At 45.4% G+C, this 16090-nt stretch overlaps 1 protein-coding gene across 5 annotated transcripts in view; it reads right to left on the reverse strand.

The window, feature by feature from the left end:
* Positions 1–16090, reverse strand: part of ESRP2 (epithelial splicing regulatory protein 2) — a 50053-nt gene that overhangs the window by 17916 nt on the left and 16047 nt on the right. For all 5 annotated transcript variants that reach the window (XM_035117072.3, XM_088672038.1, XM_035117067.3 and 2 more), the window contains exons 4-11: positions 10226–10339; positions 8909–9023; positions 7902–8000; positions 7703–7763; positions 4795–4905; positions 3957–4089; positions 3218–3260; positions 1848–2149 (exon numbers count right to left, since the gene is read on the reverse strand). In XM_035117072.3, coding sequence (XP_034972963.1) covers positions 1848–2149; positions 3218–3260; positions 3957–4089; positions 4795–4905; positions 7703–7763; positions 7902–8000; positions 8909–9023; positions 10226–10339 — 978 coding nt within the window. The remainder of the gene's footprint in view (positions 1–1847; positions 2150–3217; positions 3261–3956; positions 4090–4794; positions 4906–7702; positions 7764–7901; positions 8001–8908; positions 9024–10225; positions 10340–16090) is intronic.

Here is a 16090-nt window from a genome sequence, read left to right on the forward strand (position 1 = left end):
TTGTTTTAATGGCAAGGAAAGCCTCCACGAAATGACATTACACGTTCCAAAAAGCACACACACACACACACACACACACACACACACACACAGCGCGCACAAACACAACATCTACTACCAGCTCCCACTTGCAGAAAGATTGCTTATTATCATTTGCCAGATCTGGGCCAGGGGAAATCTCTGCTTCTCACTGGTCCCCTTGCCTCCCAGTTCCCGTGAGCTACTTTCTGAAGCTTCTCCCTCTTGGGTTCCTCCCAACAGACAGAAACCAGACAGAAATAATTGGAGACAAGCTGCCTGTTGAGGCCCATTGTTCAAAAGCTGATTAAAAGAGGACAAGAGGGAGGCAGAGCAGCAAATAAAGTGGCTGCTGTCTGGTGATGCACTTCTGCAGTCATAGCTATTCAGCCACACACAAAAATCTGTGAGGTCAGCCTTGCCCCAACCTGTTGCCATCCTGATGTTCTGGACTGGAACTCCCATCAGTAACTGTGCTGGCTGTAGGGGGGGGGGGTTTGATGGAAGTCAACACTCCCAGCCACCTGGAGGGCAACAGGTTACAGGTGGCTTGGTGAGGCTTTAATGGCTTCTGCTGCAACAGGCCAACAATACAGTAGTGCAATCCTAAACACGCCCACTCAGAAGTCAGTCCCACTGAGTTCAATGGGACTTACTCCCAGGTAAATGTGGTTAGGAGCTTAGATTGCCTTCTTTTCCTGTTCAAGAACTCCTAACGTGTTAAAAATAGGATTCCATGTCAGCAGCGTCTGCTTCTGTTTATCAGTCACTAAAAGGTAAAGGTAAAGGGACCCCTGGCCATTAGGTCCAGTCGTGACTGACTCTGGGGTTGCGGCGCTCATCTCGCGTCATTGGCCAAGGGAGCCGGCGTACAGCTTCCAGGTCATGTGGCCAGCATGATTAAGCCACTTCTGGTGAACCAGAGCAGCACACGGAAACGCCGTTTACCTTCCCGCTGCAGTGGTACCTATTTATCTACTTGCACTTTGACGTGCTTTCAAACTGCTAGGTTGGCAGTCGCGGGGATTCCAACTGCCGACCTTCTGATTGGCAAGCCCTAGGCTCTGTGCTTTAGACCACAGCCCCACCCGCGTCCCACAGTGCCACCCGTGTCCCTATCAGTCACTACTTTTAATAAAAAACAGATTAAATGGAATAACTGCATAGACATGGAAGCTGCATGTGCCAGACCAATGAGACAGAGATGCCCTAGGTCAATACTGATCTAGATGGCCCATTATCAAGGCAGCTTCTTAAGTTCACACGTGATTCAGTATAACACAGTTTTGTGTGAGGTTCAATAAATAATGCGTTACATGGATGCAGCAACCTGACCCCAAGATGATGAGTTTCTGTATAGCAATTCTCCACCTTCCACTACCTAGCAGTTGTTTCTTCACAGTAGTGACTTTTGGGTGCTAAACCCAGGTTGCCTCTCATTCAGGAGGTCCCTGCCCTTGCAGGTGGGAAAAGAACAAGACTGGACTGAATTCCAGTTCTCGCTTGCTCTTTGCTGCTGTGTGACAAGGAAGAGGAAACAAAGGCCTCAGCAAGAAATAGCAGCCCTGCCCCTGCCCCTTGCTTGGGCTGCATGGAAGTCAAAGTTCCTACTGGTAGGATGGAAGAAAGAAGCAGTGGAGGCTGGGTGAATGGGGCCCTGGCCCACCTCTGTCTGCCCTCAGCCACCTCATAGCAGGAATGCAGCTTCTTGCCAAGAAAGGAATGGGGAACCTCTCGCCCTCCAGATGTTGCAGTTCCCTGTGAGACAGTGATGAGCCACTTTTTTCTCCCCACCCCCCATATACACAGAATTGGGCAAGTGCTCCAACCTGCTGGACTTCTGCTGCCGTGCTTCTGAAGAGCTCAATGTATCGCTTCCCCAGAATCTCCTTGTGTTTCTTAAGTGCATTCTGCGCATACTCTTCACAGGCAAACAAGACGAAAGCATCTCCCGTAGGCCGGCCGTCTGGATATTTGACAAAGAGAAGCCCCTCCTTCCCTCCTGTGACGGGGCACTCGGGTCCCAGGAACCCCAGGACATCCTCAGGCGTGGCTGTGAAAGGGAGACCCCGCATCCGGATGATGACTTGGTTCTCCTTGGAGAGGAACTGAGCTACTTCGTTGGAGGTACCTGCAGGTGGGTAGGGGGTGAAGAGTTACAATAATTTGCTATATCTCTTTTACACATACCTGGCATTCAGTTCACTGGTCCTTAGAACCTAGGAAGCTTAGAACCTAAGAAGTCAGACCATTGGTCCATCAAGCTCAGTACTGTCTGCACTGACTGGCAACAACTTTCCAGGGTTTCAGGAAAGGGGCATTCCCAGTCCTACCTGGAGATGCCAGGGATCGATCTTGGAACCTGCATGCAGGATAGATGCTCGATCGTTGAGATACTTCCCTCAACTTCTGAAGCAACTTTTAAGATGATCAAAAGTGTTTCAAAATGAATTCATCTAACCCAGGGATGGGGAACCTAGGACACTCTAGATCAGGCATCCCCAAACTGCGGCCCTCCAGATGTTTTGGCCTACAACTCCCATGATTCCTAGCTAGCAGGACCAGTGGTCGGGGAAGATGGGAATTGTAGTCCAAAACATCTGGAGGGCCGAAGTTTGGGGATGCCTGCTCTAGATGTTGCTGATCAGCTGCCACCATCCCTCACCATTTGCCACACTGACTGGGGCTGATGGGAGCTGGAGTCCAAGAGTGCCTGGAGGGCCGCAGGTCTACCACCTTTGATCTAATGTGACTGGTTAAATGTTGCAACCCTATCAAACGTTACCTGCCATTCAATGGCATCTGTAAAGCACTGTCAAGCACTCAGTTCCCCTGCACTCGCACACTTCAGCACATTCTAGCATTACAATACATTACAGGGGGTAACTCGGGTAACTCTTTGGGGCAGGTCTTTCTTGTTCGCTGCTAATTATTTCACAAGCAGGCCTGGAAATTGAGCCAGTGCAGTTAGCAATATTGTCATAATGCCCAGTCCCAGTAAGCAATCCCACATCATCCTGAGCTAACTGTGGTTTCCAAGTAGCCTTCAAAGGCAGCCCCAGGTGAAGTGCATGACAGTAGTCTAACTAGGAAGCTAATGGAGCATGGATAGTACACTATAAATTTCTTTTGTTTTCATGCATTCATAACTGCAAACTTTCAATGGCAAAGCTAAAAAGGTTTATTCCAAACTTCTTACCTCCAGCAATCTTCAGGAACTCTTCCCCAGTTGCTTTGTAAACCTGAAGTAAAGTAAGGCAAAAATAAAGTACTGTGTTGGTGCGACAGATTATACTACTAAATATGAACAACATTAGCATTGCATAACTTCTGGACTTTTTTTTTTTAACACACGGGTTTTTAACCCTTCTGTGCATGCAAAACACACTTTACTGATCTGATAATGCAGAGGTCAGCAAACCTTCTGGGCCTAGAAGCGCCACACACAGAGCAACCTATTACACTGGTTAACACAAAATGCATCTTCCAAGCCTAATTTCAGCAGAGGGAGGAGCGAGGGGAGGGGACCCTGTGGGCACGTATTGATGATCCCTCAAATTATCATGGCCACACGTCCTATTTTACAGAGGACAGTCCTCCATTTTATTCCCCACTAGGATGAGATGCATCCATTTAAATCATAGCATCTCAATTCTATTTCAATTGTAGTTAATTATTACTGAATTTCCATCTTTACCTGCAAATTAGCACATGGACGTATTGTGGAAATTTGTACTCTCTTTTCTGGTGATGTTAGATCAAACAGCTCCCAAATTAGTATTATTTGACAATGGCTCGGATTTAATGTTGAAATAGGAAACCTAGTAAAGATAAATCTGTTTCTTTTCATTTATTCATCCATTCCCCACTATTTCTTGTACAAACAACAGGGGCTAACAACATCCAAAAACATTCAGACCTGAACCCAAGCAATGTACCTCAATATATCTGCTACCCATGTGGTGCTTGTGCCGCTCTAGGGCCAAATCTCTCTGCTCAGAGTTGACAAATCGCACCAGGGCCTCTCCATTCCTCCTTCCTTGGGCATTCAGGCACAGGGCCACCCCACCTCTAGCAGGGAGACACACAAAAAAAAGATGAACAAGGATGACTTCATCTACATCCTGAAAAAACCAATCACTCTTTTATTCTTCTGGGGCAGAGTGCATGGATGCAAGACATATTTAAGGTAAAGCAGGAACATTTTTCAGCTCAAAGGCCACATTTATTTGTTGGGAACATTCCAGGGGTTACATACGTTGGTGTGGAGGGGGGAGGCAAAATTGGTCAGAACAATGGATCTGACTCTTAGCTTGGTACTTCGAGCTACATTCCCAACCTTGCAAAAGTCAGACCCCCCCCTTTCTGTCCCCCGTCAAAGCAAGCCAGAAGCAACATATCACTATTCAAGAACACATTCCAGCGGGGGAAAGCACTTGTGAAAGGTGCAGAGCTTGGCACAGCTCTGTGGATACGGTGTGGGCAGGGAGTGCCCTGAGGGTCAGCCAGAGCCCCCTGGCCAGAGGTTGTCCATCGCTGCAGTAAAGTTTGGGACTTGAGTAGACAACTTAGGCTGCAACCCTAAGGATCCCCTTATCGGCTGGGGCCTATTTGTATCTTGACTTCTCAAGTCATATGGGCTGAAAGCATAAAAGCCTCTTTCTCTCCCAAGCACTCGGAATCCTTCAGCAGGAATATGTAACACACATACGAATTTGTAGCAATGAAGTCAAATAGCACTGCATCCTGAACAGGGAACTTTAGAGCAGATCTTACTTGGCAATATTAAGGCCTTTGAAAAACCGAGCAATGTCCTGGTCGGAAGACTGCCAAGGGAGCCCTCTGGCACGTATTACTGTTTCGCTGTCCACTGCTTCTGATTTACTACTGTGGAAAAGAAGAGGAGGAGGTTTGAGATCAGCAACTGATCCAAGCACTCCACAATTCTTTTTAAACAATGCTGCAAGCAACCGTGTAATAAGCACACCAGTGTTGAGTTCTTTCTACAAAACAAATTATGCTATTTGGCAATTCCGGTGTGCACAGCTTCAGCCACTGGAGTGGGAGCCTCAACCCCTTTCACAATGGAGGCCAGGAACCAAAGAACTACGCAATGAGTTCTGTGCAACCCAAGCACCTGTGTGCTTGCGTTTCTTGAACAGTAACACATCCTGCTAACTCAGGTGTCCACATAGTTTTTAATGTGAGAGAGCCTGTGATATGGGATGGGAGAATTCGGATATTCAAGGAGGGGGAAGTGCGAACCATTCCCACTGGATGAAAATAGCTCTTTGGATCCCAGCCAGGATGTGAAATGAAACATGAGCTTGAGCTTGCAGGAAGCAAAAGACACTGCTCCAAGATAGTGCATTCAAAGCAAAACATAAGTGCACACTGGGCTGGCAAGGAGATTGCTCTTTCCTGCACAGCCAAAACATTTGGAGGCTACCCCTGGTATGGATAGCACTGAGCTAGAAGAGCGATTTGTTTCAGTATAAGGAGGCAGCCTGTGTTCCTGCTTTGAGCAATGGAAAATGGATGCCATTCAAGACACCTTGTCATTGCCACCTCCCAAATAAAGGACAAATTTCATCATTTCACTATCACATTTTTAATAACAAAAAAGATACTGCTTTTCTGCTTAAAGATTAGACAGCACATACAGTAAAAGAACCCCCTTTGTAACTATGATGCAGCACAGAATATAGAAGATATCTATGAAAAAAGGGAATCCAGATTATCCAATGCAATAAAAGAAAAACAGCACACTATCAGAAATCAAACCACCCAAAAGATTTGACAAGCTGCAGGAAGCCCCCTGTTGTCCATCTGCCTGTGTCCATCTGTAAATTTGCCTGCGGCTTTTTTCTCCCCCTGCTTGCCATATTAGCTTATTTGCGTGTTTTTAATTTAAAGCAATCCAATCACACCCTTCTCCATCTCTTAAGGACCCAGCAAAACAACCACACATCCTGTGACCCAGGAAATGGGACTGAGGAAAGGCTGGGGAAGGGGAAATTCACAAGCAAGTTGTTAGTCAGCTGGCCTGGATGCCAACTGCCCACTCACTAATACAGCAGATTACACACTCCTGATGATTTCATTTCAGTCTGACAAAATGCACACTCATACAGAGACACACTAACAATACGAGTGAAGAGCGAAGTGTGCAAATGCCCACTGAGAAGTTTGGCTCAAGAGAGGTGGCAGCCCTTGATTCAAGGCAGGCTGCATGGCAGGAGACTTCCAAGAAGCTCAGAAAGAGCACCGAGATAAACAGAGTTGTCCCTTCATGTCATGTTCTCTCTCTCTCTCTGGTGGCAGCACAAGTGCAAAGACCAAGCATGCCCCAAACCTTCCCACACAATTTGCGGCAGCCTGCCTTTCATTGCTTACATTACATCCAACTGCAGTTTGCAATACAGTTCTACAGTATAACTGCTCCTTTCCCCCATCCCTTTGGACTGAAAGAAAAGAATATAGGATATTCTGTGAGAAAAACCTTACGAGGGGCTGATTAACCTTTAATGCAACAGGCAAAAATGAGTAAAGGTATCTAAAGGTCTCATTGCAATTGTGTAATGATTGGTGTCTAGGTGCTTTAATTATTTTGGTATTATTGCATCCTAGCTGCTGGAGGGTCAAAGGCCATATCTGCATCAACGTAAATGTTTCTTAGAGGCATGGGAAAAATGGGGAACATGCCCTGGATTCATGCAAAACATTTTACTTTGGCCCACTGGGATTCCATTTCTTATGAGGAATAATTTGTATCAACAACATGGACAAATTCTTCTCATAACAAGTTTGGTGTTTAAAGAAAACACCACGAAAATAATATGTGCTTGTGGAAAAAAGAAATGAACACTTATATGTGGAAGACTTATGAAGGCTCCCCTTCAACCCCACCGCCCCAAATACACACCTGTGATATACTGGAATAAAGAGTGAGGAGGTGTATGTGTGTGTTTTACACATACACACACACAAAGGTTGGAAAAGGCTGTGGGCCCTCCACAGGTAGTTGGGATTCTCAACTATCATAAGCCTCGGCTGATGGGATGATGGTAATTATATAAGAAAGAACTTATAGGTAGCCCACTGATTACGTTCGTATTAGCAAGAATGAGCTTCCTGAAAGATTAGGCTGGCTCTTTTTTAAAAAGCAAGCATTTAATTTATTCAAAATTTATATATTACATTTAGTTATACCCACTGCAATTTTTGATGCAAACACTGGGAACTTTTCTTTTGTTTAAATACAGGAACACTAACCACTTTGGGAAAACTCATATATGAATGCTAAAATGAGGAAAAAACAGAAGTGCCCAGCTTGTTTTAGATTTATGTACATGTTTGCACCACCTTGACCAATTCTCTCCCTGCCCCACCAACAAAGAAACTCTCTCTGGAATCAGAAGGTCTAGAAATCAAAAGAAAACCAGATTCATGGGATGCACCAGGTATGGGGAAGCTTTGGCACTCCAGATGTAGTTGGACTGCAACTCCCATCATCCCTGGCTATGGGCCATGCTTATGGGGGCTGATGGGAGTTTTAGTTCAGCAACATATAGAGGGCCAATGGTTCCTCACACCAGGGTGACAGAATCATCTTGGGGACAGAGATGTTTGCACCCCCCTCCCAATCATGCACCCACTGCTGGACTGTGAAGCTGCTACTTACCAGGGTCCAGTTTCATACTTGTATTTCACAGTTTCTGGGACAGTGAACCTGTGATCTGCAACTGACCAAAACACATTAAAAAAAAACTTTATTTTTTCCAATGGAAATGCACACAGAAGATTGAAGAGAGGAAAATTGGCATTTGTAAGCCATGATGAAAAGGTGCCCACATTCAGCAGAACCAGTTGTTTCCACTTACCACATGTATCCGGCAGCATGCTGAAAATAATGGCCACCATGGCTTTCACTTGCCACACTCCAAAATCCTCCTCCGCTTCGTTAATCCTAAAGCCTATATCTAGAGAGCACGTTCAAGAAAACAGGGCAAAGGGTTTCACGAGCAACAAGGACACACAATTATGGCAGTGAATGCACCATAGGCTGACTAATATTTATTCTGTTTGTCAGACAGCAGGCTGCGATTATGAAGAGTTCTATCAGAAAAATGATGATCCGACCGCAATTGATACATGCACAAGTGCTTAGTAAGAAACACCAGCAGCATATATGGCTATGGTCTCCATGAAGTAAAGGCTACACACAATTACTAGTGCTTTTTTCCAGGGGGTACTCAAGGGCACACAGTACCACCATCTCTTTTTTGGGTTGAAATGTGTGGCACTTACTGTACAACTTCATGGTGAGTACCAACACCTATTTTTCTAGAAAAAAGCACTACCCATGATATCTTCAGCTACATGGGTTGTTGTTATTTCACTACAGTGATAGAGCAGGGATTGAACTACAGCTCCAGATATCACGGCCAATGATCAAAGTTCTTGGACTACAGATCCCATCCATGCTAGGGTGAATGCTATGTTTTCTAGAACAGGGATGGCCCACACCTGCATTCCGCAGGGCGGATTATTCTCGGGACAGTGGTCTAGGGACCTGAAGTGTATTATGCCACATAAACTACCCCAACTCTACAGTACCATTGGTGCAACCTAGCAGGAAAGGGGTAGATGGGTCACATATACTGAGTCACAGCTAGGGCATTACAAGCAAACCCTAAAGAGAGTGTGGCATTGTGGTGTAAAGCTCAGCTCTTTCTTAAAACTAAAAAAGAAAAGAAAAAAGGTTTTCCTTTTCCTTAAAAGTGGGGAGAAGAAATCACCCCATTGGATTAACAGTTGGTAGGGCCACTGGGACCTGTCTCAACACAAGGAGCTAATCCAGCTTTAGAGGGAGCAAGAGAAAGGATACATTCTGCCATAGACTGGATAGTTTGGTCTTTCACGGGGGCCACGTTAGGGTAGCAGTCATGAAACTCTTTGCGCAGATCATAAAATGAGTAAAAGCAGTCAGACAGGAGGAGATTCTGTGATGGAGAAAAACAACAACATATTTGGAGCATTAGAAAGCCTCATTCATATCCTACACAGGTTTAGTTTTCTCCAATGGAAGAAGAGTAACACAAAGGCACTATTATAACTATAATTATTGTTGTTACAAAAACTCATGCAGATCTACATAGATGCAGATCCTTACGTTTCTCCAACTAAGGTCAAATCCACACCATACATTTCATGCACAATGCTTCACCCAAAGAATCCTGAGAACTGTAGTTTGCCCCTCACAGAGCTACCATTCCCAGCACCCGTAAACTACTGGAGGAAGGCATGGCAGTGGAGGAGAGATGAACTTAGGCACTTTCTGTTCATACTTAGTGGCAGCTTTAGGGTGGTATAACAAACTGGTTTATTCTGATGATAATGAGCCTTGCCTCCCTGTAGCATTCTGAACTCCCCACTCCCCCGTTCTTCTTATTGTTTTTCTCCCCTGGCCTCGGTCCAGTACAGAGGGCCTTCTGATGGTTCCCTCGTTGCGAGAAGCCAAGTTGCAGGGAACCAGGCAGAGGGCCTTCTCGGTAGTGGTGCCCGCCCTGTGGAACGCCCTCCCATCAGATGTCAAAGAGAAAAACAGCTACCAGATTTTTAGAAGACATCTGAAGGCAGCCCTGTTTAGGGAGGCTTTTAATGTATAATAGATTGTTTTATTTCATATTATTCCCCAGCAAGGAAGAGATTGGAAGCCTTTGTTTCAAATTTTGTTATCCATACTTTAGGGTTACGCCAAAGCCCTGTACTGTGGTTTATCTTAACCGAAACAAGCCAGCTTCAATAAATCAGTTTGAAATTGACTTGTTTCCAACTAACAGTAGTTGGGATTAACAAGTTTAGGGTTTTGGAAATGTAAATTGTGGTAAATAAAATCTCTTCCTTTCAGCCATGCTAGATAGTGGGGTGGAAGGCAGGTCCCATTCCCATCATGATAACATCCAAACCTAGTCATTGTGAAACTCCTGTGTCTCTTACAAGTTGCAAAAGCATTTTGTCTCAGGCAGCAAGATGATTTGGGTCAATCAGTGCTGTGCATCTTTCATGAGTTCCACTCACATTTGGAGACTATACAATCTGCCATGGCGATGGCGAAGGGGTTGTACTTTTCAGACCTACTCTAACCACCACTGACTGCATTCGTGTTTTTCAGGCTAGTGCTAGGATCCTGCTAGCCACATACCTTTTTTGAGGCCTCTGGATGAAGGACCTGCCGAATGAGGAGCTGGCCATCTGTGCAGAATGTGTAAGTGTTTCTTCCCAGAGCCTTTAGGTCACTGGATACCAGTTGGCTGAACTAGAAAAAGCAAACAGTTGTATTCAGATTTGCAAGCTTCCAACTCAGTCCCTCTTCTCCCAGTTTAAAATACTAGTCACCAAATGTGCGAGTTTGAAACATGACCCAATGGAATGCTTCTGCAAAAATGTCAGAAAGGCCCAGCCCATTCTGGGAAATGCAGTCGGGAGAGGCTTGGGAAATGTGACGGTTCCCAGAGAAGAGATTGTGGCTGCTTTGGTCTTTCCCTGGTCCTCCTCCTCCTGCTGTGCTGCTCTGAGTCAAGCCATGGTTTGGCTTAGCTTATCCTCCCAACTTGGTCCATGGTTTGCCTCCTCCAGACCAGAGGATTAGGGGAGGAACACTGCTCATGTGATCAATTCTCTGGGAAGCTGCATGTTTGTGCTAAGCCATGATTTGGTCCAGTGTGATGTGCAAAGCAGGCACCGAGTGCCTGGACGAAAGGTAACTCAGACTTCTTTTAAAAATAATAATACAATAAATATAAAATGAGGATCAGAGCAGAGCAATCCAGTCAAACTGGGAGCAGGAACATTTTGGTTTCACATATTATTCTATCCCTGATTAAACACATGCACCAATTTGGCAAAAGCGCAGTAATTATGTGTATCTGCCATTCATGGGTGCTAACCACTGCCTTTTAAAAAACAAAAGAGTGTATGCCAGTGCAAGATCAGTGCTGTTTTAGCAAAAGCTACCAAACAGTTAACACTAATTAACAAGTTTCTGTTAACCAATTTGAGAAGGAGAGAAAGTTAAGCAAACAATGTTCAGCAACTCAATAATGGAGAGGATGAGGCAAAGGAGGGCAGAAGACCCAAGTACTTAGTCCAAGACTGATATACAACATACATTTAAAGCACCAGACTCTTCACCCGCCCGCCCCCCCACAAGAATCCTGGGCACTGTAGTTTCAGGGAACTGTAGCTATGTGAGGGGGTAAACTACAATTCCCAGGATTATTTGGCAGAAGTCATGTATGGTGTTTTCACAACCCCATACATCTTTTCACAGCAGGCTGAGGCCACATTGGAATCAGGGGCTTCCTAGTTACTGATCTCTTTAAAACATAGGATCGCCACTCCTTCCTTCAATAATATTTTTTGCAGCTATCAGACAGTGCTAATGAGCACCAGCACAACCAGAAACCCACCAGTCTTGAGAAATCTGCAAAGAAACAAAACAAAACAAACGTCTTTTACTGTCAGAAACAGTATTTTCCACCTGTTCTCCTTCCCCTCAAGGTTCACTCATAGAACCCAATGATGCAAAACAGTATGCAGCAGGAAAAAAGCGTTTCTGGGGCTTGTGCCAGTTTCAAAACTAAATCCCAAGACACACTTCTATTCTTTATTCTCATTAACATGACATTTCAGAAGTCTGCACATTTTGGAGTTCAGAGGCCTCCCTTGTTACAGAGCGTGGAGTTCAGCAGCCTAAGAGAAACTGTCTTCATGCCAACATTTTAACAAATGCAGTTGGAGTTTTGACACCCCCCAGTCTGTTTTGTAGGAGTGTAGCTGTGCGCAAGGTGTGTTTGGTTACAGGAATTACAGCAAAAGCAAGGCTTTGACTCAGTCAGATCCATTGTCCAAAGCACCAGTCTCTTGCAGGTGACTCAGGTTAGAGGAAATCCAAATACAGTATGTATCTGAAAATATTTGGTAAACAGTAACAGTTAGTTCATTAGCAACTCAATAATAGGGGATTGAGGTCAATACATGAATATATTTGTTCAAAATAGAGTGATCCAGAGCAAAGATTTTTCTATGGGGAGACAGAATCTTCCCTACAATGTCTGTTGAAAACTGGTACCCCACCAATCCACTCAAGCAGCCCTCAAGGTAAAATGTCAGGTTGTTTCATTGTTGTTTAATATATGGTTGCTTTGGGCTGCAACCAGAGAATTGCCCTGATTACTGATGCCCTGGGAAGATTAACATGCAGTTTAGTTCCTTCTCCACTGGCCTCTGCTGTTGGTGGAGTGTCCAGAGGGCTGAAAACCACCCAGGCAGGTTGGGGAGCTATCACCAGTGGTGGAAACAAAGCTCTGAAACAGGGCGTTTTGGAGTGGGATGTCAGACATTGTGGATCAGTGGGATCCAAAGTCTTATAGGGTAGTACATGTGACTAATCCGTCCTATTTCTATTCTCACAACAACCCTTTGAGGGAGGTTAGGCTGAGAGATACTGATTGGCCCACCATCACCCAGCAGGCTTGACAGCAGAGTGAAGATTTGAACCTGTAAAACACATGGGCACTTGGCATCAAGTATGATTGATGGTTCCTTTAGCTCAGTGGTTTAGTGTGTGGTGCTGATAACACCAAGGTTGCAGGTTTGATCCCCATATGGGAAAACAGCATATTCCTGCATTGCAGTGGGTTGGACTAGATCAGGCATCCCCAAACTTCGGCTCTCCAGATGTTTTGGACCACAATTCCCATATTCCCCAACCACTGGTCCTGTTAGCTAGGGATCATGGGAGTTGTAGGCCAAAACATCTGGAGGGCCACAGTTTGGGGATGCCTGGACTAGATGATCCTCAGTGTGTCTTCCAACTTTACAATTCTATGATTCAAGGGTCATATTCTACTAAGCCCGGTCCTTGTAGGATTGCCTGTCGGCAACACTCGGGGGTCTCAGAAGTCTTTCCCAGTCTCTCCTCTCTCTCTCTCTCTCTCTCTCTCTCTCTCTCTCTCTCTCTCTCTCTCTCTCTCTCTCTCTCTCTCTCGTGTGTGTGTGTGTATGTGTGTGTGTGTATGCATGCCAGAGACTGAACCTGGGCTTTCTGCATCATAATCGACAATGATTACTGGCTCATAAACAGAACCAATAATAAAGTTGCAGTGCTAAGCACGAATCATGAAGTAACAAGAGAAAAATTATTGTAAAGGGCTTTGTTTAAAAAGTTTAGCTGCCCCCCCCCGCCAGCTCCTATAATGCATTTAGCCTACAGTGAATATTTGGGCCAAGAAGGGGAAAAACTGATTGAGCAGCAGATTTAGAAACTGGTTGGACAGGATTCTGGCTATTTATCTGGTAGCAGAGAGAAAAGTGGCTCAGCAAGTTTAGTCAGTTGCATGTTGGCCAAATGCCAGCATCTGTCTGCTCTCTTTTCCTCAAGACAACTCCAAGCTTGACAGCGTATAACCCCTACTCCCTTTGTGCGACCATAACCTGCTTTACGTTTAAGTGAGATGGTTGGTTGATTTGGCTCAGTATTGTCTGCCCTGATTAGCAGTGGCTCTCCTGAGTTTTACAGGCAGGGGACATTCTCAGCTAGTCCAGCACTCTAACCACTAGGCTACACTGGTTTCTCAACACTCTGTTGGCTCAACACTCCTACCGTGTTTCTCATATTATAAGACATGTCTTATATTTATTTTTTCCTCAAAAAAACACACTATGGCTTATTTTCAAGGGATGTCTTATTTTTTTCCTCCTCCTCCTGCTGCGGCCGGCATTGCTGCTGCGCCTATCACTATGTCTTATTTTCGGGGTATGGCTTATATTCCTTGAATGCTTAAAAATCCTGCTATGGCTTATTTTATGGGTATGTCTTAAAATATGAGAAACAGGGTATTTCTAGGTGTTGTAGTAACCTCCAGGGGCAGCGCAACACAGCCATAACTCTGGCTTGACAATGCAGACACTGCATCAATGTTTTAGCACAAACCATGGTTTCAAACCTGCTTCAAAACTATGGCCCTCAGCTAGCTGGGCATAATTCATAGATTATCAATTCAGGCTTCATGGTTTAGCATCCCTTATCAAATGGAGAGCACAGTATCTTTAAGGAGTCTTTGATCACATCCATACCAGGTCTTTAAAGCACATGGTTTCTTCCAAAGAATCCTGGAAACAGTAGTTTGTTAAGGCCGCAGAGAATTGTAGCTCTGTAAAGAGTTAATTACAGCCCCCAGGTTTCAGAATAAAGGCCGGGGAGCCAAGAGCTTTGAATGTATGGCATGGATGTTGTTTCATGGCACTCTGCCTGCTGCCCGCGGCCTTAACTCTGCCACCACGGAGGCGACTGGGCTGAGGCCTTCGCCTCTGGGCCTCTGCTGAGCTCTGCTGTGAATGTGCACCCATGCTCTGCCACCCCACCCCCGCCGCGGCACCACAGAAGCGGTGCTAAGAGAGCAGCGGCAGTGTGCATGCTCAAAACATGATGTCATGGTGTCACGCCACACGCAGCTGGGCACACACAGGCTGGGGCCCAAATCATCGCCTCTGTTTCATGGCCATACCTCTTAAAAATCTAACAGCTTGTTCTCTGCTAAATCTGGTGTTGCTGTAATCTCCAGTTTGGCCTCACCAAGAGCAAGCTCGTGCCCACGAAATACTGGTGAAGGGAGATGAGTTTTTGGGATTACAAACGCACCTGCAGGCATAATAAAAGCAAAGAAACTTTCTGAAACAGAAAGCCCCCCCCCCCCGGTCAGTGGGGTTTTGCTTTTCATTCGTCTGTTAACTGTTATTCCACATGACTGAAAATGGGATCACTGTGACCTTGTGCTAAAAAGCTGCCACACGCAACAAATGCAATCCATCAAGCTGTAGCTAATTTCTTTCTGCTTCTGGCAACACACACACACACACACACACACACACACACACACACACACACACAAGCTATGGTGGCTGGATGCTCGATGGGCCAAAGTAAAACATTCATGATCTCAAAGCCCCAAGTTTGCACCTTCCAAAGCTGGGCTGGAGAAAAACCCACATGCAAATCCAGTGGCGGCTGGTACCCATTGAGCCCGATAGGGCAGGGAGGCAAATGATGGGCAAAGCCAAAGAAATCCTAGATCTGATGAGTCCTACAAAGGCAGCACTGTAAAGAGGAGAATAAAGCTGACGCCTGCTACCCCTTTGACGGATTGTAAGTAAGAAGGCAGGCAGGCAGCTGGCTGAGAGTGGTGGGGCAGTGCCCCATTTGCCCTAATGGAGCAGACTCGTCTGTGCAAATCCCTCTTGGTCATCCTACACACACTGAGAGCAAACACATTATCCAAGCATGGATCCTTATGCAACCAAAACAGTGCCAACCAAACATGACAGAAAATAGGCTTCAGTTTTCATAAGTAAGAAGACAATAAACAACTCTTAGGGGGGAGGGAATGGAAGCCCCTAAGACTTTGAGCAAGGCACCTTCCAAAGATGAGAATACAAACAAAATAAGTACAGAGACATAGTAAGGAGAGGAACTATAGCATATTTATCTTATTAATATGTATATGCTGCTCTTCCTCGCAAAGGAGCCCAGGGCGGCAAACTTGCCAACAATAGAATACAATAAAAACTTGTAAATGCAGTTTTTAAAAAACCTTCCAAAAACAGATTAAAAAGTTAAAACATGCACTCACAGATAATAATTTCAGGGTTGTACTTAACAGTAATATGTTCTTGGACCACAACACTCATCATCCCTGGCCAGCTGGCCATCCTAGGTGGAGCTGATGGGAGTTGGAGTCCAACAACCACTGGAGGGCCTCAGGATCCCCCACCCGTGATCCAGCATGGCCTTTTCCAACCTGGTGCCCTCCAGGTGTTTTGGACTATAATTCCCATCAGCCCCAGCAACTACAGCTACTTAGAATCAGAGTTGGAAGAGACCACAAGGGCCATCCAGTCCAACCCCCTGTAGCCCCCAAACACCTGCAGGGCTCCAGGTTACAACAGTGGAGCAAATGATCACTTGTTGCCATTTGCAGCCCCGCACACCACACACCTGGAGGAACTA

This window comes from Zootoca vivipara, chromosome 6, assembly GCF_965207765.1.
Source record: "Zootoca vivipara chromosome 6, rZooViv2.hap1.1, whole genome shotgun sequence".
NCBI classification, from domain to species: domain Eukaryota; kingdom Metazoa; phylum Chordata; class Lepidosauria; order Squamata; family Lacertidae; genus Zootoca; species Zootoca vivipara.